The sequence below is a fragment of the Alligator sinensis genome, unplaced genomic scaffold, assembly GCF_000455745.1.
Source record: "Alligator sinensis unplaced genomic scaffold, ASM45574v1 scaffold1031_1, whole genome shotgun sequence".
Lineage (NCBI taxonomy): Eukaryota > Metazoa > Chordata > Crocodylia > Alligatoridae > Alligator > Alligator sinensis.
This window is the reverse complement of record NW_005842167.1, coordinates 798390-820467: the sequence shown is the minus strand read 5'-3', so window position 1 is coordinate 820467 and position 22078 is coordinate 798390. Positions and strand designations below refer to the sequence as shown.

Genomic DNA, 22078 nt, shown 5'->3' with positions numbered 1-22078 from the left:
CCTGAAAACTGGGGAGTCACCAAAGTCTGCCAAGGACAGATAAAAGGCAGTGAAAAGTGACCCTCAGTGGCGCCCTCTTGATCTCCAACTCGACCAGACCTGTCCAGCCAGAAGGACCAGCCGGCGACCCCCTTCTGGAGGATAACACCACTCTGAAAGAAGCCTCGACTGGCCATTGACGGCAGACTCCAGTGCTTGTAGGATAGGTATACCTGACTCTGTAGCTTGCTACTGTGTGTGTGTGTGTGTGTGGGGACCAGCCCCAAGGTTTATGATTTAACTCATTACAGTGTTTCAATCCGCCTAATAAACCAGAATTTTAAGGATCCAGAGTTGGACATTTGTAGCCAACACTACAAGGAATGCAAAAGAAAGTGAGAACTGCCCAAAGTCAAGTTGAATTACAATTTATTACAGAATATTCAAACACATAAATTCTTCAGCTATATAAATCAAGGGAGAACAAGGGAAGAAAAATAAGAATAGGTATAGATAACTTAAGAATGGACAAAAAGTTAATGAATTCTTTGTTTCAGTTTTCATTAAGGAAAAATGGATTGAACACTGCAAAGGCAAAGGTGGCTATCAGGAGTGGGATATGAAAATGGAGATTTCCATAACTGAAGTAGAATCTTCCAGAAATTTAGTTAGATCTTCTTGTTTGGGCAGGGGTTTAACAGGCAGGGTTAAGTTTAGGGTTACTGTTCTGTCATCTACTATTTTACATCAATATTTTATCTGTTTTTATCTATTTTATCTGTTTATCTTGTTATTGTAAGTTGCCCTGAGCCATTTTGGGGGAAGGTGCCATCAAAATCAAATACATGGATAAGTCTCAATACACTGGTATCAGTCTACACTGAATACTCTCCATCCCAGAATTCCACACGCCCTGGCATATGAAAATGCAGGTTCAGTAGCAAGTGTTTTTAATCTATCTATTAAATCAGAGGTAGTACCATTGTGACTGTCTACATTTAAAAAGGAGAGTGGGTGGGAAACGATGAAGGTAACTACAGGCCCATTAACCACCTCAACCAATGGGCAGTACTGAAAGAGGAAGTCCCAGGCTGACGGGATGCTACTAATAGAATTCCTTCAGGACTGCCTTGGGGCTGATCTTGTTTAACGTTATCATTAATAAACCAGCGGTAGGGTAGTGGTAAAATTTGCTGGCCACACAACATTAGGAAGCACTGTCAGTTACTGTACAGAAAGAAATGGATAATTTTGTGGAGGGAGTAATAGAAACAGGATAAAAATCTGCATCATAAAGTGTCATGCAATTCAGGACTAATACCATTTCCTCTTATATAACGGTAGGTCATCTGTTGGAAACTACTGAAGAGAAGGGCCTGGTCATTTTAGTTAATCATAGCGTGATTATGAGCTGTCAATATGACAAAGATGTGAAAAGGGCAAATGCCCTAGGATGCATCAGATAACACATTTCCAGGCAAAATACTTCCACTACAGACAAGCAAATCCCAGGACGTCTTTCTCCCCTTGTACTCGGCCTTGGTGAGGCCGCAGCTGGAGTACTGCGTCCAGTTTTGGGCCCCACAATTCAAAAAGGATTTGGAGAAGCTTGAGAAAGTCCAGAGAAGAGCCACACACATGATCAGAGGTCAGGAAAACAGACCTTACAACGACAGGCTGAGAGCCATGGGGCTTTTTAGCCTGGAAAAGCACAGGCTCAGGGGTGATCTGATGGTCACCTATAAGTTTATCAGGGGTGACCACCAGTATCTGGGGGAACGTTTGTTCACCAGAGCGCCCCAATGGATGACGAGGTTGAACAGTTATAAACTACTGCAAGACCGTTTCAGGCTGGACATAAGGAAGCATTTCTTTACTGTCCGAGCTCCCAAGGTCTGGAATAGCCTGCCATCAGAGGTGGTTCAAGCACCTACATTGAACCAGAAAAAATTTCTACATCAATCAAGAAAAAATTGGATGCTTATTTTGCTGGGATCCTATAACTCCAGCTGATTTCCTGCCTTCGGGCGGGGGGCTGGACTCGATGATCTTCCGAGGTCCCTTCCAGCCCTAATGTCTATGAAATCTATGAGACAGGGAAGTATTCGTGTAATTATTTAAAGCCCTGTTAAGACCTCATTCAGAGTACTATATTCAGTTTTGTACAAAATGTTCAGAAAAGGATAATTCACTCTGAAATAGGTGCAAAGAAGGGCTACTTGATGAAAAGAGGAATGAAGAATGTAAGGCACATGAGAGAGCTAAAAGAGCTTGGCTTCTTTAGTTTAGCAAAATGAAGGTTAAGATGGCATATGACTGATGTCCAGATACACCAGAATATGAAAACAGGGAAGAAGAAGAGGTACTTAAATGAAAGGACAATGCAGGTACAAGAGCAAACATATAAACTAACCATGAAGAAATATATGCCAGAAAAAGGCTCCTAACCAGAGTAATGAGTCTGATAGAATCCTACTACTAGTAGAGGGAGAAAAAAATAAATAAGTAGCAGGTGGAGGAAAAGGGCCTATGTGATGAGGCTGTCATTTTAGCAGGGACATATAGTTGTTAACTATGGTAGTCTGAACTCAGGCAGAAGGTATGGTAGGGTGGCACCTTAGGCCCCCTCTACACATGCAGGCAAACATGTGATGGGATCTAATGCATGATCCACACAATTGCGCCTCCACCATGCTACACGTGCAAGGTAGGAGGCATGACTGTGGGACTGTACATTAGAGCCTATCACACTTTATTGCCAGTGCAAGGGGAGCCTAATCCCAGGCTCCCCTTGCATCAGCAAAATGCACGCTCCCATGACTGGGAGCCCCATCAGTTGAGGGGCCTCTAAGCCATAGGGGCACCCCATGCAACCCTGGGGCTGGGAGATTACAGCAGCCTCAATCTGATGGGGCTCCCAGCTGCAGGGGAGAACCTGCTACCCACGCAAATTAAAATGCAATAGCAACCAGCTATAAAGTTAGTATACATTTTCAAGGTCTAACTTTATAGCTAGCTGGAGCTTTTTATCATGGGATAAGTACTTTGCATGTATAGATGGCTTAAGGTAATTGCACAATTAACCAGTTAATTGCATAATACCTGTAATATGTAGAGGGGGCCTTATAGAGACCAACTGAACCTTGCTCCACCTTCTGCCTTTTTACCCGGGGGGGGGTAAAGACTCAACAATCTACCTCACACCCTTAACAAATACTATTCTGACATGGAAATGTCTCACACGGGATGCTACATAATTACTGATGCAAAAATATACTTTTTTTTTTTCCCCATGAGTACTCTCTGCACTCCAAAATATGCTATGCTCTTTTAAAAGCTGGCCTCAATTCTAAGTTGCTAAATTCTTCCAACTCTAGCTAATATGCCCCTGCTGATCCTGTAGTAGAGTCAACTTTATTGTATATTATGTTGTTCAGAACTATGCAAAAGACATTTACCACATGAATCCCAGACCCTAATTACTGTAATGATGTAGCTTTGTGTTGGGTATTGTGGTAACAAGTCTTAAACCCTGTGCTTAAAGAACTTTTCTGAACTGGATAATAGCTAAATTTAACTTCCCCAATGTGGTTTTCACTCTTAAGGGGTCTTCACTGCACAACACTTGTATGTATGGCAGATGGATATCAAGATCCTTGCTGACATATTGCTGACATACCCAGAGCATTTAACATGATTCTGCAGCATTATAGTCAAGGCAAGGGCCATAATCTTTTAGCTCCCAAAACACAGATCTGTATGATATAAATTGAGAGAGATCTCTTTTAGTGAATTCTGATCATAAACTATAATCTCTTGGTGATCTGCAATACAGGACAATGCTAGTTCATGTATGCTCTCTTGTATGTGTAAAACAAAAGCATCACTGTACTCTGAAGGACTCACACATTCATGTAGTATACTTTGTTTCAATACACAGACTCAGGACAGAAAAAAGAGGCTATGCACTTACCCAAACCCAATATAAATGATGCTCATTAGGTACAGAACACTTAATAAGCACTTTCAGTGCTGTATATTTAATGGACATTGTTTACAATACTGTGTATTAGCAGCCCAAGAACTAGCTCCGGTTATTTCCAAGGCCACAGGGATGCCAAGCACACAGGCACCTCTAAGGCCACCCCAACCCAGTCTAATATGCATCAGGCAGGGCACATTTACACCTTACTGGCTAACTAAATCAGATGGAAATCTTTACAGTTTATTTCATCAAATGCTGCCTGATGAAGTAAGCCACTGCTTAGGAAAGCTGATGCAGACAGCACCAGATGAAGCAAGCTGCTATGTATGAAAGTCTTTCTATCATTCATTTAGTTAGTCCATACCAGTGATTCTCAACAAAGGACTCACAACACCCTGGGGTGCCTTGATATCCTTTCATGGGTGCTGCAGCATGCCATCCAATGTTAGCTGCGCAAACAGGATTTGCAAAAGCAACCCTGAAATTTCAAGTGGGAATCCAGAACATTAAACCCACTCTTACCTACTGCAATCTTTCCAAACTCTTTACAACAGGAAAATGGCTCTAGTATTTTTCTGTAGCAAAAGAGTGAAAATTAACAAATAGCATTTTCGGGGGAGGGGTAGTGCCTCAGTAGCCTAGAAGGTGTTAAAACTAATAAAAGCAAGTTCTTTTTCACACAGCATGCAGCTAGGTATAACTCATTGCCACCAGATAGCTGTGGAAGCTGACAGTTTAGCTACATTCAAAAAGGGATTGGACTAATTCTTGGAGGAAAGGAGCACTAGTAGCTACTAAGCATGGGAGTTAGGGATACAGCCTCTGAATCAGAGCTTCCGAGACCTTAAATGCTGGAGGCTGCAAGCAAAAGAAAAACAGTGAGGAAAACACAGTTCCTATTCTTTCAGCCTCCACTTTGCCCATTTGACACACATCTCAACATGAGCCTTATAGCCACAAAGCAACAGTTATCCCCTCCCCCCACCCCCAATTAATAGAGGGGGCTACTGGGTATGTGTCAACTGGACAAATAAAAGACACACTAAGGATGGGAGTGATGGGGAAAACCTCACGAGTGCACCAAGGGTGGGACGCTGAACCAAGCGCACCAGACACTGCCCGCTGGCCCTCAAACCAGTCCAAGGAGCCAGGGGGTGCTGCCCAGTGAAACTGCCTGGAGACATGAACGGACCAGGGGCAGGAACCGTGAGACCCAGGCCCGTTTGACACACACATTGGGAACATGGGCTGTCTGCCAAGAGAGCAACAGCTAGCCCCCAATGGTTAATGGGGAAGGGGGTCCTGGACTGAATTTGTGGGGCAAAGACGACGAAAAACACCAAAAAGGACTGAGGGTCCAACCATGCCAAGGGGGCAGCGAGCAGAGTACAACGAGCTCAAGGAGCCAGTGGACACAGCCTCCTTCCTGGTCTTACAGATGCTGAGCTGGGCCAGAGCTGGGGCGAGGGGGGGCTGCCCAGGAGGAGCTCGAGGACCTCATAAACAACACTGTATTTTATTTTTGCATCCTTTCCGAGGCCAACTCCGTCCCGGGCTCAAGGGGCAAAGCCCAAGAATCACGTTGCAAACCTGGGCAATCGCCCGGGACGGCGGCTCTGGCCCCACACAGGCGCCCCCCGCCCCGGACACTCCCCACACGCGCGCTGCCCGCTGCCCCGCTTCGTCTTAACCAAGAGGGGTCAAGCTCCAACCCCGGCCCGGGGTGGGGGGCGCCTACCTGCGCGCCGGGCAGGGCCCCGAGCAGCGCCAGCACTAGCAGCGTCAGGGCCATTGCCGCCGTTACCCTGGCGACGAGCCGGCAGCGGACCCCACCCCGCGGGCGCATGCGCAATTGCACCACTCCCCCGGCTAGAGATCAGTGGGTGAGGGGGTGGGGAGGCAGCCAGCAGCACGGGCGCGCGAGCCGGCCTTTCCACCGCGCGATGCAATGCAACGCGACGCACCATGTGACTAAAGGACGAGGCGAAGCCCCCTGCTCCCGGAAGGTGGCGTGTCAAGTCACACGACCAATGGGATTAGCCCTCCTCCGAAGGTGTTTTTTGAGTGCCTGAGAAAAACAAACCAAAACAAAAAAACAACCCAACCATGCCGCGGAGGAGAAAGAACTTTGAAAAAGAAAACAAAAAAACAAGCTCCGTCGGCCCCTTCTGCAGCCTCGCGGCAAACGAGCCCAGCGGCATGAAGGCATAATCTTCAGTCGCCTGCCGTGGTCGCCTTCGACCGCATGGAGGGGGCCTCCCAGGCTCTGCTTCGTGATGTCATCGGCGCGCGACCGAAGAGCTCGCGGACGCCTGAGGCGGGCGGTGGGAGCGCGCATCGCTGCGGGGCTTGGAGAAGGCGCTGGCCATGGACGCTGGGGGCCGCGGGACCCGCTCCCGCTCTGCCCCTTGCTCCCGGCCCTCGCTGCGCGGAGGGACCATGAGCCTCTTCCCCTCGTAAGCCGCTTTCTCCCGGGGCCGGGGCGGCTGCTGCCCTCGCCCGCCTCGTCCGTCCCTCGGCGGCGCCTCCCGGCAATCGAGGGGCGCGGCCCGGAGGCCTCCCCTCGCGGCTGGAGATGGACAAGAAGTCGTTCGAGACGGTGCTGGACGAGATCCGGAAGGTAACGCGGCCCCTGCGCGTGTCGAGGCCGAGCCTCCTGGCGGGGGCTCAGGGCGCTTTGCCCGAGCGCCTCCACCCCGAGCGGGAGCTGCAGGTCAGGGTCTCGCAACAAAGAAGGGAGTCGCCCGCGCAGGAGGCTCGCCAGCTGTGGCTGGTGGTGAGCGCAGGGTAGTGCAGGCCGGACCCCTGGCAGGGGAAGGCTCCGAGCCAGGCGGCTGGTTGCGTTGGGTTCAGTGTGGATGCTTTCTAAAATGTATTTAGATGTATAAATCTAAGAACAGCCGCTTACTGGGTGAGACTGTAGGTCTGTCTTGCCCAGTGTCTTGTGCCACAGGGACAGAGAGTGGATGCTGAGATGGAAAGGGGGCTGGGTATGACTGTGGTTTCCCCCGTCCCTGTTCCCCCCCCCCCTTTCCTCTGCCACTTGCAGTCAGCCCCCCTCCTCCTCCCCATTTAAGGAAGTTTTGACTCAGAGGCTGTATCCCTAACTCCTGTGCTCAGTAGTTATGGATGCCCCTTTCTTCCAGGAATTTGAGGACTTACCATTACTAGCCAATTGCCCATCAAAAATGACAGGGAGGAAACTAGGATGGAGCATTGTCACCGAACACCCCATGCTGCCACCGTTCTGCCTCTTGTAGGGATGGGGCTGGGGGAGCTGAGGGCACCGCTGCTGGTTAGAAAGAGTATACAACTCTTTCTAACAAATGCCATCAGTAACAAATGCTAACTTGCTTTGCAACATTAGACATGTTTTTCACATGAATAGTTTTTTTTAGCAGATGGTTGTGTTATAATTAGGTTTTATCAGTTAATTGCTGTTTTCTTGTGTTTTCTAGGCTGTATTGACTGAATACAAGCTAAAGGCTATTGAATATGTACATGGATACTTCTCTAGTGAACAGGTAAAGTTCTACATACTGCTCTGTATTTTCATAAAATATTAGGTCCTGGGTTCTGTCTATACACTAATGTACAGACCATGAAAAATCAGATAGAATTTGACTTACTGCTTTGCTCTTATTTTAAGAGATTTGGGAAAAATTGTGCTTTGTTACATAAGTATTAGTCTAGTGTGACCCATGTGTTGGGGTGTAGATGCTTTCTAGCTGGAACATCTCTGTGAGTGGAGCGCCTCTGCTCAGCCCTGGCCCCAACCCACCCTGCCCCACTCAGATCCAGGGGCACACACCCCCCATGCCCTCCTGGGGTGTGTGCAGTGGCGGGAGCCACCCCCTGGACGAGCCACAGTTCCATCCCATGCCCTGGCTGGGCAGCACCTGCCCCAGCCCCACTCCCTCCTCCCTCCCTCACTGCAGGGAGCCTCAATCTGCCCCCCCTTCCCTTCTCTTCCCCCACCCCCTTTCCCCCTGCAACAGACTTACCAGCTGGACACAGCTCTCCAAGCTGCTGGGCTGTGCTCCTCGCTGCCTACATGCTGCGCACATGGAAGAGGCATTTATTAGTCAAATTATCGACCACATCAGGCAAAACTGATTTCCGATACAGTCAATCTTCTTTATATTGGTGCTGATCCAATAGCAGACCAATGTATCAGTGCACCTCTAGTCATCTGGCACGTGGAGCTAGTCTGGGCACATGCTGAATACAGCATTACCAGATCCAGCCCAGCACCCTTTGGCAGTACCATGAACTAGATGATCCAGCCAGATGAGCCCTTGCTGGCCCAATGGCTGTATCTGACACCCCTGCTGCAGTGGCATCTAAGGTCTTTAAAATATATCCAGCTGGAATGCATGACTAGAAGGGCTTAGGAGGAGAAGGAAAGTGGCCTTTCTGTCCTTCCCCTATATCTGAGTGGCTGGGGACTAGGTTCTAGGCCCCTGTCACCCAAAGGGAGTGGAGCCTGAGTTTGAACCTGTGTCTCTGACTCCCTCAACACATCATTCTACCAATAGCACAACAGGTCAGGTATTATCCAGTCTTTTCTTTGAAGCGTCTTTTGAAACTGGTGTTCCGGGCAGCCTCAAGAGTCCTGTGAGGTATATATTGTCAGGAGGAAATGAGCAAGCTGGAGAGTGTATGAATTAACATAGTGACTGCTTGCTTGGAAGAAAGAGGGCCTTTATTTCTAACTTGGAATCCTGCTTCCAGTGAGGCAGAAGCTTTCCTGTGCACTGCTGTTTTCTCCATTTTTTTTCCTTGTGATTTAGTAAATACAAGAGACTGGCTTTGTTTCAAAAGGAGCACTAGAGGAAGGCTAGACAATACCTGACCTTTGGCATGGTAGCTAAAGCATCATGCTGGCAAATCAGAGACCCAGGTCTCAAATACTTGATGGTGAGGGGAGGCTTAGAATCACTCTCTCCAGCTTTTCCCATAAGTGTCTGGCCACTCACCTATTGGGGCCAAAAGATAGAAAGCTTTCTCCCTCCTCCTCCATTTTGTTCCCAGTGCACATGCCCAGTCTGTATGTAGCTGTTTAACATGCACAGGCTTTAATGGCCAGAAATAGAATTCCTGCATGCAGATGACCAAAAATGGTCAGTTAGGTGACTAGGAAGCATTAAAATGCCACCCTGAATGTCTGTAACCTTGTGTGGGACTATACTTTTAAAAGCAATTCACAATTTTTCTAGTATATATCTTGTACATTGAGTATATTTGCTTATTTGTATATTGTGTATACATTGAGTAGGAATACACATGTATAAAATACAAAAGCATACATGTTTATTTATAAATACATTTCCAAAAAAGGCCAACTCTTTTCACTCGATAACCTGTTAGCATCCTAGGGCAAACAGAAAACACAGTGGATATTATTGTGTGCACCTGATAAAATATCAAATGTGCATATATTTAGCAAGATCACACTGTTCTTGAAAAGTAAAGCAACTTCAAAGATATTTGATATTGTTAATAAAATGTACATATATAAAAATGAACAGTATGCTTGTCTTTTTCAGGTTGTTGAGTTGTTAAGATACTTTTCTTGGGCGGAACCACAGCTGAAAGCAATAAAGGCTTTACAGCATGTAAGTTTTTCATGGGATAGTACTGTGAGGTGTTTGCCTGTTTCTTCTGTTCTTAATTTCCATTACAATTACTTTTCCAGCAAATGGACATAATGTATAATTGTATGCTTACCTCTTCACTTCTTTCTCTCTTGATGACATTGTACATGAGAGAGGTGGTTAATTGTGTTAGTCTGAAACCGACAGAAGGCAAGAGTAGATTTGCACCTTTAGGCTAACTTAAATCAAAGATGGAAATGTTTTCATAAGCAGCATCTTGCTCCATCTAATGAGAAGGATGATCATCCCTTTGTATTGTAATCATTGCTTTCTGTTTCCTCTGCTTCCTGCAGTCCCTTGTCTGTATCTGATGAAGCAAGCTCCTGATTACAAAAGCTTATGCATCTCTGATTTAGTCTCTAAGATGCAAATCTGCCCTGCCTTCTGCCATTGTAATATATGGCCTTTCACTCTACAGGAGTGTCATTCTTTCTGTACTGGGTATTACAGAATGGTGAGCTGTCAGTGAGTGAATAACTGCTGTTAAGTTGAGTAAATAGAGTGTGGTGATTGTTTATTTCAATTCAGATATAGGGATTTTGCTTTAGACTCGGGCATTAAACTCATGAATTTAAAAATAAGGGGGTACTGTCTTATAATTTGTGTAACCAACCTTTTTTCTTCTGCTTGTACTTGTCAGAAAATGGTTGCTATCCCAGCATCAAAAATGGTTAACATCCTCAACTGTTTCACCTTTAGCAAAGACAAGCTTATCGCTTTAGAAATCTTAGCTTCGTAAGTATCTCTTATGTGTTGCGTTTGTGTATCAAAATGTTATAGTTTTATTCCTGTACAAAAAATGTCAGACAAAGGAAAATGTCAAAGAAAGCATGGTGTTCCATTTTAAGGTGGAAATGCAACTTAAAAAAAAAAAAAGAAATTCATGCTTATGAGTAGCAGGCTTATAAGTAGCAGGCAGGGGAGGGGGGAGGAGGGGAGGTTGTTAGTCTGCCAGCTTGGAGCTACTGTGGAGGGGCTGACTGGGGAACAAGGATGCTACTGTGTGGGGTTAGCCAGCAGGCAGCTCCCACACTTGTAGCATCCTCATGCCCCAACGGACCCCAGTCACCATCTACACCTGCGTTGTGGCAGAGTTGATTAGTTTACTCCAGCCGAATAGCACCACTTGTGTAGATGGTGACGGTTTACTGTGGCACCTATTAGGCGTCTCTGCAATAAGTGTTTTGTGTAGATGCACACTGTTACTGGTGTCCTTTATCTGGCTGAAACCTGACAGTTAGCTAAAACTTGCATGGTGTATTCAAAAGCCATTTAGAGACTTAGATCTCAAATTCTCTCTCCATTTACTGAATGAACTCTTTCAAGCATTGAATCCACCTAGGTGGAGCTTTAGCTTGCTCTCCTCTATCCTGAGCCTCGCATCTTCTGCATTTTTAGAACCCAATAAATATTTAATTTAAGATGTGAGTTATGTGAATGTCTACTTAAACAGGTGCGCTTGTTTGCTGAATCAGAACAGTATTATAAAGGGTTTTTGTGGTATTCCAAAGGAATGTTTATATGGAAAGGTTATTGCTCCCATGGGTCTTTTTGTTATATCAATTTATATTTATTAAAGATTTCCGCACTGTCTGTTTTGGAGGGCTGTTTAAGCTAATGATGTTTTCTATCTATATCTTGTATAAGGGATGTTTTACCCATACATGAAGTGCTGTTTTTATAGGTTCATGAAGTTGACCCACTTGAGCACTTCTTAGCATGTAAACTCTTGACATGAATAATTATACATTGTTAGGAGGTGCAAGTCTCTTAAACACTTCATACAGGGCTTTTTATACTTATGCTGCAAACCAGCAGAGCGGAGAAAACTCAGTCCCAAGGTGAGTCACATCTTTAATACCAGTGTGCTGAGGTGTTTCTGAAAGCTTTTACTGGCTTTTTGGCTGGTTGCATTAGCATTACATTTCCTTCATTTTAGTGTCCTTCATTCCAAACTAATGTTAAGTAACTATACTTCATAAAGGTTCTCACAGTTCTCCCTGATGCTAGTCTGGAACAACTTTGGAAACAATGGCCTCCTACTACTAAGGTCTTGAGGCAGAGTTTGTATGTTAGGGTTGGGGTTGCCTGGTGCAGTTTGTTTTGTTAGGGGTTAGTAGCTTATTCCTCTAATTTTAAATTTAATTGGGGGAAACTACACTTCAATTTTGAAGCATCTGAAATGTTTCATTTCTGCAAAACCTTGAGCTAATTGCTGAGACTCCTTTCTTTTTGATCCTGGGGAAAACTAGAGATTGGAACAGCAGAACACAGGCTGGTAGAAAATGTGCCAAGTTGGAGAGCTTGCTGCGGTGAATGGGTTTGGTTGCAATGAATCTTCTAACTTAAACCTCTCAGTGCAGTTCATTCTATTTAATTTGGTTGTTTCTGATGATCATAAATTCAGATGGGTATTCTTTTATGTATTGTATACATTTAGAAAAAAATTGGGATATGATATTTCAGTCACAGTTGTGATAGGTATCCTTTAGTCTGAGGTTTTTTTCATTTATTCACCTTTAAGGCAAAGAAATCAAGTTGTGCATAGTGTTAAGAATGCTATTTTTTTCTTGAATATATTGCTGAGAGCTGTTTGAAAAAATAAAGCCCTATTGAAAAACTTTTGGTATTTCTGGTAATCTGTGATAAGTGAATAACATGACAGTAACTAATTAATGGTTTTCTTTGTAGCAACATTGTTGATGCTCAGAATTATCGTCTTGTTGAAGAACTGTTCAGGATTAATATGTCAGAGAAGAAAAGGTGCAGGAGAATTCTTGAGCAGGTATTAGAGATATCGAGTTATTTCCATGGCCTCTATCATTAATAGCCACCAGAAAGTGCTTGAGGAGAATGAATTAGAGAATGTGAATCTGCAAGAGAAATAAAAAATAACTGGGTATGCAGGGAGAGGAAGTTTCTGCCAGGCATTAAGATTATGTACAATAATGGGTATGGAAACCTCAGAGAAAATTAGGGGTACTATCTACTTTGAAGACATTTCAAGTGCTATCATTACCTTCAATATAAGCATAATTGGGCCCAAAGGAATATCAAAACAAGACAGGAATAGAGCATCTGATATGCAGTGAGCAGGAAGGAATAGCAGAAAAGAACTAACATAAAGGGTTAGGTAAAGTTGTGGAGAGCTTTAGATCTGAGAGTTCCTTGTAGGCATGTTCCTTCTTAATGTAGTATGAATAGCATGACACAGAAATTACACTTTTTAAAAATGCAGAATTTCGGACAGTAAATATTACTGTTCTATTTAGGTTTGTAGTTCTTTAAATCAATTTTTTTTCGTTGTATTACAGGCTTCCAAAGTAGGCTGTAAAGCGCCTCATGCCATGATATCTTCCTGTGGTATGATTCCTGGAAACCCTTATCCAAAGGGAAAACCAAGTCGCATAAATGGGATTTTTCCAGTAAGCATAGTCCTATTAAATAGTTTTTTCATTAAGCGTTCATAATGTACAAATAAAAATAATCCAGTTATATTTCTATTGGACTCTTGAATAAACAGCACTCCATGTATGGGTAAGACACTTTTTTTCTGCAAGAAGTAGATAAGATGCTGCAAATATGCTTGATAAAATTGTAGGAACTAAAAGTTGAATGTTTGTTTAAAAAATGAGTTGGGAGATGACAATTTTGACCCAATACAGAGTTGATCACATTAATACTTTCATTAGGTCTAGTGCAGTTTTAAATATCCCAAACAAAATGATGGTGTATGTGGAGATGAACTCCGCTGATTTGTCTTTGTAGTGGTGAGGTCTGCCAAGAAGAGAATGTGGGGGAGTTTGGGTCCAAAGAGATGTAGGTGGCTTATGGGCTGTGCAAGGAGCAGGGAGAGTGGTGAGCCACAGGAAAGGCTGAGAGCCACTGATATAAAGCAGCCTAATTAGAATTTTCTTATTTATGATTCAAACAGCATGGAACAGATCTTTTTGTTAGCTGTTACGTTATTGATTTAACATGATCAGAATAGCTGTGCATTTGAAAATAATTTAGAGAGGCTGTTGTGTAAACCCTTATGTAGTGAAACTATCTCCACACCCTCTTGTGTTTATTTTAAATAAATGCTTAATAGCAGGTTGTTTTCATGGTCTAGGGAACCCCTGTCAAGAAGGAGAATGAAGACTGCAGTAATGAAGGAAAGGGAATAGCAGCCCGTATACTTGGACCATCCAAACCAGTATGTCTTAAAACAGTAGTATTTATAAGGCTAATTATGAAATTTAAAAAGGAAAGGGGGAGGGAGGGGCTTTTTCTCTTGTCATAACAATATGCACTGATGGCTTTATTTATGCTGTTGAATCTTGTGTAGTAAAATATTATGCAGTGACATAATATTTTTGTACTTTAAAAAACCAAAAGGGCCAAATTCCTGTTCATATAGTTCTTCCCTAAATAAATAACATTGGTCTGTTCAGTATCAGTAGGATTGTGTGGGGTTTAGCCCTTAGTTAGAGTAACATACTACTTAACTGTTTTCTCACTATTACCTCTTCGTTTTTTTTGTTTGTTTGTTTTCTACGTAGGCTCCATCAACGTACAATCCACACAAACCTGTTCCATATCCCATTCCACCATGTCGGCCACATGCAACTATTGCACCAAGTAAGACTTCTTCATGTTTTACATTGTTTTTGTGGTTTTAGCCATTTGCCTTTTATTTTTTAAATGGGCTTCGTAGCGATACCTTTCTGCCATAAACACGTTTTAACTTGATTTTATTCTGTTTGCAGGCTCCTTTCATACTAGAAGCAACATGCATGTCAGGAAAAGATTAGGATATTAACAGCTGTTGAACTGTTAGGGCTTGTTTGATTATAAATATTTAACTTCTGTACCACAAAAAACAAGGAAAAGTTTGGGGCTCGTCATATAGGTGCTTTCTTTAAATCTGGCTGGGATGGGGTGGTAAGGATACTGTTCCTTTTATAAGGCCAAAGGCTACCTCTTTAAGGAGTGAGTTCATTTTCATGGTTTTAAGCCACATTTAAGCATGTCACTCTTAAAATGTGACTGTAGTTAACAAGCTGAGACCTCTCTTTCCTATGATTGCCTTTAAGTAGTGTCTACAACCGATGTGTAAGGTGATGGTAGACATCATCTCAATGTATCTCCCAAGTCCTCACAAAGACTGCAAATCATTTATCTGACTTGGTCCACAGACATTCAGTCGGATGGGTCGCAAATTGGCTAGAGGGCCGCACTCAGAGAGTGGTGGTGAATGGGTCATTTTTGACCTGGAGGGATGTGGGCAATGGAGTCTCTCAGGGCTCAGTCCTCGGGCCCGTACTGTTCAACATCTTTAACAGTGACTTGGACGAGGGAGTGAAAAGACTTGGATGACAGTAAGATGTGGGGAGAGGTGGGCATGGTAGAAGGGAGGGACAGGCTACAGCTAGATCTGGACAGGTTACAGGGGTGGGCGGATGAGAATAGGATGGGATTCAGTACTGACAGTGTACCTAGGGAGAGAGAACCAGCAGCATACCTGTAGACTGGGGAACTCCCTTCTCGTCAGCATAGAGGCAGAAAGGGATCTTGGAATCCTTATGGATTCCAAGATGAACATGGTCAGGAAGGCTAACCGCACCTTGTCATGCATCCACAGATGCATCATGAGCAGGTTCAAGGAGGTGATCCTCCCCCTTTATGTGACGTTGGTCAGGCCACAGTTAGAGTACTGCGATCAGATCTGGGCACCGCACTTCAGGAGGGATGTGGTCAGCCTTGAGTGGGTCCAGAGGAGGGCCACTCGCATGGTCAGGGGGCAGCAGGGCAGGCCCTATGAGGAGAAGCTATAGGACCTGAACACCTGTTCAGCCTCCACAAGAGAAGGCTGAGAGGGGATCTGGTGGCTGCCTATAAACTTACCAGTGGGGACCACCGGGGAATGGGAGAGGCCCTGTTTCCCGGAGCACTCTCTGGAGTAACTAGGAATAATGGCCACAAGTTGATTGAGAGTAGGTTCAGGCTAGACATCAGGAGGCACTACTTCACAGTTGGGGCAGCTAGGATCTGGAACCAACTTCCAAGGGAAGTGGTGCTCGCGCCTACCTTGGGGGTCTTCAAAAGGAGGCTAGACAATCACCTAGCTGAGGTCATTTTGATCTCGGCATTCATTCCTGCCCATGGCAGGGGTTTGGACTTGATGATCTGCTCAGGTCCCTTCTGACCCTATCAACTATGAAACTATGAAAAAAACTTGACAGTTTTAGCTTGGTGGAAGTCATATACATGACTCTAACGGAGAGAGTATATTTCAGAAAGGATTTTGTTTGTACATTTGTTTTCCATGGCTTTAGTACTGCTGCCCCTGTTGTGTGTGCAAATTTGCACACACAGAATGTGGATATGCACCCATTTGGGGATTTATGCATTTGTTTCTTATGTCTGATGGTTTCTCTTCACTGCAGTACCTCAGCTGTATAATAAAACTATATATGGTAGGTATAGCACAGTAGTTCAGTCTGGTTGCACTAAGGGCCCCTCTATACATGCAGGTAAAGGCGCAATGGGATCTAATTCATAATCCATACAGTCACACCACCTGCTATGCCAGATGTGCATAGCAGGAGGCATGATTGTGGGTTCATGCATCCCATCATGCCTTATTGCTGGTGCAGGGGGAGCCTGATCCCTTAAACACTTTTTGACCCACAGTTATTTTTGTATTGTGTTCTTTCTCTCTGCTCTTTCTTATAAGCAAGCATAGAATTGAAAAGAAAAGTCTTGCTGTCCTAGACTACTTCAGAGAGCAGGAATTTCATTCATCCTGGTTTCTGGTTCACTCTGTTCTGTGAACCAGCAGAAAGCTGCCCTTGTAAAAACTTTCATTGGAACACAGACCACTCAGTCTAACATCTAGCATTTGGCTAGTACAGCCTAGAGGATTAATTGGTTTTGTTTTAATCCACAAAAAAGTTTACCACCTTGAATATGTTATTTTAAAGGAAAGATTTAACTCATCTGCTGTTAAGCAATTTATGTATTAACGGGCATATATTTAATGGTTGTGTTTTTTAGGTGCTTATAACAATGCAGGTCTAGTTTCCATGGCAAATGTCATAGCTCCTGGCTTGCCAGCTCCTCCGCCATATACTCCTAATCAAGTGGTATCAGGTAAAGCATGTTTGTCTATGAAAGTAAACAGGGATGTTTTGATTTTTTTTTTCAATTGATTGCAGATGGATAATAACTAGTTTTCATTCTCTGTGTAGAAAATGAAGACCTTTCCAATCAGACAAAACCTTCCCAAAATCAAGGTAAGGTGCATCTTTGCAGGGAAAGTGTGCTCTATTTCAATGTAATTTCTTTCTTTTTAGGAAGCATAAATTATTTTTAAACCTCAAGATATTTTTTTTTATTGGGGCCTGATTTTTAAGTTTCTAAAGGGGGTTTTCAAATGTTACCTAGACACCAATGCCCAATGAAATAACGCATCAGTGGACTCTTAAAAATTGTAGTAGTTTTCCACTGAGGTACATTTAAGTGCCTTTAAACATCTGCCCGTATTACATAGATCCACTCAAATGTTGCGTTTTTAAGTGTGTGCACAATTGTCTAGAAAATAGGCTGTTGACCTAAGAGACTGTACTTTGAGTGCATTAAAATGACCTGAATAGTAACTGCTGTTGGTACTTGCTTTTTGTTTAATGTAGGGCCTGACTGTGTAGTAGTTAGACAAGCAAGAGTCAAATGGGAAACTTGAATGCAGAACCAGTAGATTTTTATCATATGTTCATACTGTCTAGCTTGTAAAAATCCACATGTGGAGAAGCTTCCTCCCCACTGGTATGTGTGTCTGTACTCTCTTGTCTTGTACTTAAATTTCAAACTCTTTAGGGCAGTGTCTCTCTTTTCTCTGACTTTGAACAACATCCAGGATCCATGAGTATGCCATGATGCCCAGGAGGCTATACCAATAAATAATGATGATGAAACTCATGGTCTACTGGTCACATGGCTGTTGTGAGCAGCTATGCCAATGAGAAACCAAACTAATCTAAGTTCTTTTTTAAAATTTGAACTTATCTTCAGTTTTGCAGACCAACAAAATAAAGGGACTAAGCTTAATATGGCCATTTCAAAGCGTTCTGGGAATATACTCTCTTTGTCTTGTCTTTCCCCCTCTCCTGTGCCCAGTTATAGTTGTACCAGTAGTAATATTTAGAGATGCATTTTGATGTAGCCATGTACTTACATGTTAGTTATACAAGAAAATCAGTACCCAGAAACACAATTCCCAAAATAATCCTTGGATACATAGACCTGCATTTCTCTGATATTGACTTGGACTCAGAACCAAGGGTGAAGATTATTACTTTAATTTCAAGAATGGGGTGAGTTGGGAGAAGAGCCCATATTTTGGCCTTGTGGTTCCTGGCTTGTAGCAAGGAAAAAGGAAAGTTATTTTATTTGGCAATGGCTAAGATGTTTATGATTTTTTTAAAATATAAAACAAGTATTTGCAGATCAGTCTAAACAATGCCCTAAAATATTAGAGTTGAGTGGGTTGGTTGGTTGGTTGTTTTTCTTGCCACTGTGCAGCACCAGCAGAATCTGGAGCCAGGGGTGCTGCACACCAGCACAAACAAGGACCTAAGGGCAGCTTGCCCAGGACCTGCTGGGAGGACGAGGCTGCTTCTGCACAGCATTCCCTGTGGGACCTTGTAGATGCATTCTGGCCCTTCAGACCCTCAGTGAGCCACACTCAGGCCCCAGCCTCTGCTGGCAGGCATCACCCGGGCCTGTGGGGCCAATGCATCTCCCAGGTGCCATGGAAAATGTTGTACAGAAACAGCCCTGCCCTTCTAGTACCATGAGGCAGGCTCTGGGCAAGTCATGCTAAGGCCCTGGCGGCTCCAGCTGCCTGGTGGTGCCGGGTGGGTGGGCAGGACTGCTTTCACCCAGCAACCACTACAGTTTGAGTGGGGTTCATCCAGCCCCTGTCTCCAAGGGATGGAGCGTGGCTGTGGGCCTCTACACTGTCCTGTCCCATCCTGCCATGAGGGCTCCTGGGAGCTGTGAGGGGTGGGGGAGGAGGAGAAAGGGAAATGTGCATCAGGAGGCTTGATGGGAGGGCAGGATAACATGGACGTACACAGCCAGCCATCCTATGCCCCCCGCCCCGATGCAGACACAGCTGGCAGGTGCCTGCTCCAGGCGGGGGTTAGGGCTTGAGGGTGGGCTGAGGCTAAGGAGCGTGCCTGTATGTGTGTATGTGCAGCCCTCAACAGCTTGCCAAAACTCGTTAAGTGGCCCTCCATCCCAAATAATTGCTCACCCCTAGATTAGGAATAAAAGAAAGAAACGTTCTGTGTGACAGTTACACCAGCAGTGAATTTGGCCTTCTGGATCAATGTTCAACATAAGGTTATTTAAGAGAGAACATTTGTTATTTTAAAATATAAGGGTCAGTTGCTAGTGAGTACTACCTGCCTCACTTTTTTCCCCACAAGGGAACATGTTAAATTAGATGAAAACTGAACCCTGATATGCCTGGATTCAGATTTAGTGCCTATATGCCCACTAATCTGCTATTTTGCCATCCTGCTTTTCACCATTGAGCACTGCTGACATCTCTTTATTTTACTCTGGTGTAGGGTTCATATAAGCAGAACTTCATGGTGTTAATGTAACCCATTGGTGCTGAGAAATGGGAGGCTTGATGCTTATTCGGAACAAACTGCCCATAAAAGCAAGTCTCTTGAAACAAGTTTCATTTTGAGCTTAATAAGTTTCAGTCATGATCTATGATACAAACTGTTTCAGAATCAAATAATGAAAGATTTCAATCTACATACCGGTAAAGATTAAAAGTAAAATATCTTAAGGCCTGCACTAGACATGCAGGTAAGAAAAAATAGGATTTAATTCACAGTCTAGTTTTAGTGCTTCCTGCCATGCCACACATTTGTGGGATCACACATCAGATCCCATCATGCCTTATTGTTGGTGCAGGGGGGAGCCTGGGATCATTATCCCGGGCTCCCTCTGCACTGGAAAATAGCAAACTCCTACAGCTAGGAGCCCCATGGAGCTGGAACTACGTGGTGTTTCCATGTTCCCCCACTCTCCCAGTTGGGAACCCTATCAGGTGTCAGGGCTTTCAGCCTCAAGGGTGCATCTGGCCCAGGGGTGGGCAACTATCTCGGCTGAAGAGCTGCTTAAAGAGTTTTGGTGAGCTGTCGAGGCCCACAAGGATGGCCTTGCTCCTTGAGAAGTGCCCTGCCCCCTGTTTGCCATCTTGGGGCCATAAGTCCCACCCTCTAAACTCTGAATTTTGCCACCAGAAGTCTATCCCCTTGTCCCCGGAAGTACTCCTTTTGGGGAGGGGGTTTGCCATCTTGGAAATGGGGGGAAAAAAATTATATACTAAAAATCAAACATCCACAATAACATTTTAATTTTATTTAAAAAAAATATTTGTGGGGATGTGTTGGGTATAGGGTTTGGGGGTGTGTGAGGTGTGTAGAGGGGGAGGGTACGGTGGGGGTGCGTGTGTGTGTGGCAGTGAGCGGGGCTCCCCCCAGAGGCTTGTGCAATGTTTGTGGGGTTTGTGGGGGAGGGTTTGAGTTCATGGTGTGGTGTGCATGGGAGCCCCAACATGTGCTCTACCTGAGCCGCTCAGTGCCTGCCTCCACCCCGTAACAGCCCAGAGCCCATGTGCCCTGTGGCACCTCCCTGCCACTGCCAACAACATGCAACTCCAGCCCACTTTGTACTGCCCAGGTCCCGCACCTGCTGTGTACTACTGCTGAGCCTGGATAGGTGAGTTGGGGCTGTGCCAAGCCAGGGCTGTGCACATGGGTCCCTGCCAGTACCGTGGGGCTGGGGGGTGGTGGTGGCGGCAGCTGATAGAAATCCAGCTAGAAAGGCAGTCCAGCCACAGAACTGCCCCAGCCCATCTGCATGCCCAGGGGGCAGCAGGACATGCCACAACAGGGCGGCACCTGGGCCAGGTGGGACCAAGGGACCTGCTGTGGGCCAGATCTGACCCGCGGGCTGTATTTTGCCCCCCTCATCCCCCCCCCCCAGATCTAGCCACATGTTTAATTAATGGCATGATACAAAACAGCCACAAAGTTATTATATATGTTTTTATCATGCCATTGATTGAATGTGTGGCCAGGTCTCAACTCGAACCATGATTAACTGATTAATCGCATATTAAGTGTAATGTGTGGCAGGGCCCTAAAATTAACTGTTCTGTAGTTGTTGACTGAATTGTTAATCCACCCCTCTTTAAAATCCTGGTGCACACACTTTACCTGTTCAGGAGTAAATTTTAACCCTCAAATGGAGCTAATGAGGAGGGGTAGTAGTGTTGGTCCTAGACTGTAGACTATTAGCCACCTACTGTCTTGATCTTCAGGAGCATGTTTGAAGATGCACACTCTTCTGCTAGCTCAAAGTGATAGTAAACGCTATGGAGTGGTTTGGAAAAATATCTAAAGTGCATATACCGTATACAATATGGGTAGTGTGACTTAAACATATATACATGTGTTTTGACTTTATGGCTTTCCATGTAGATTGTGTGCATATGTAAATTTTGTATGTTAGCTGCTGTGTATCATACTTGAAAATATAATTGTATAAGATGCATTTGTATTGAACACAAACATTTCTGTCGGTTTCAAGTATTCTTACCAGTTTTATTTCTTTGCAGCTTTTTCTGCACAAGTGAATCAGCTCTTTACTCCTCATGGTTCTAATCCTTCAACATCTGCTGCTACTCCCATCCCTACCCCATCACCTGTCAAGGCAATAAGCCATTCATTAGCACCTGCAACTCCACTCATCCCTGGGATGAGCATGTCTACCCCAGTTCTTCCTGTTTTCCCAGGACAGGTGTCCTCTTCCATTCATACATCTCAGCCATCTACCCCAACCCCTACTGTTATTAAATCCCTTTCATTGCCTGGTGTTCCTGTCACGTCTGTTCATAGCGCAACCTCCACCCCCATTCCTGCAGTTTTCTCTGGCCTGGCTTCTGTACCAGCTGCTGCACCAGCTCTGCACAGTTCTTCCACACCATGTGCTACACCTGCACCTAATGAGGCTTTTGCATCTGCTGCCGCACCATTTGCTGGCCTGCCTTTTCCTGCAACCACTTCAATTGCATCAGCTAATAATTCTGCTCCATTGTCATCAGTTTTTGCTGGCCTCCCCTTGTCTTTGCCCCCCACTCCTCAAGGCATTTCTAGTCCTGTTCCCTCTGCGATTGCTAGCTCTCCTGCCACTACCATCTCTGGTTCGCTAAATCTGCCTAACCCAATTTTGTCTGTGTTGAAGGGACTTCTGCCATCGAACGATACCTCGTTAATCAATTCATCCGCTTTAACTTCCGTTGTGACAAGTGAGCTTGCTTCCTTGTCTGCTCTTACTAATCAAAGCACTGACCCTCCTGCTTCCTCTGTAAACAAATGTTATACTC

The 22078-nt window shown here is 44.6% G+C and overlaps 2 protein-coding genes across 3 annotated transcripts in view; one reads left to right on the top strand and one right to left on the bottom strand.

Moving 5' to 3' along the window:
* The window catches only part of NHLRC3 (NHL repeat containing 3), a 26580-nt gene extending 20490 nt beyond the window's left edge, over positions 1-6090 (bottom strand). For both annotated transcript variants that reach the window (XM_025206631.1, XM_006025778.2), the window contains exon 1: positions 5703-6090. In XM_025206631.1, coding sequence (XP_025062416.1) covers positions 5703-5810 — 108 coding nt within the window. In that variant the 5' untranslated portion in view covers positions 5811-6090. The remainder of the gene's footprint in view (positions 1-5702) is intronic.
* A 172-nt stretch (positions 6091-6262) lies between these two features.
* Positions 6263-22078, top strand: part of PROSER1 (proline and serine rich 1) — a 21852-nt gene continuing 6036 nt past the window's right edge. The window contains 11 exon segments of the mRNA XM_014520890.2: positions 6263-6584; positions 7423-7488; positions 9514-9582; positions 10262-10356; positions 12313-12406; positions 12936-13046; positions 13736-13819; positions 14166-14244; positions 16663-16758; positions 16857-16901; positions 21311-22078. The exon segment at positions 21311-22078 is cut by the window's right edge and continues 5 nt beyond it. Of these exon segments, the coding sequence (XP_014376376.1) occupies positions 6540-6584; positions 7423-7488; positions 9514-9582; positions 10262-10356; positions 12313-12406; positions 12936-13046; positions 13736-13819; positions 14166-14244; positions 16663-16758; positions 16857-16901; positions 21311-22078 (1552 nt within the window). The 5' untranslated portion in view covers positions 6263-6539.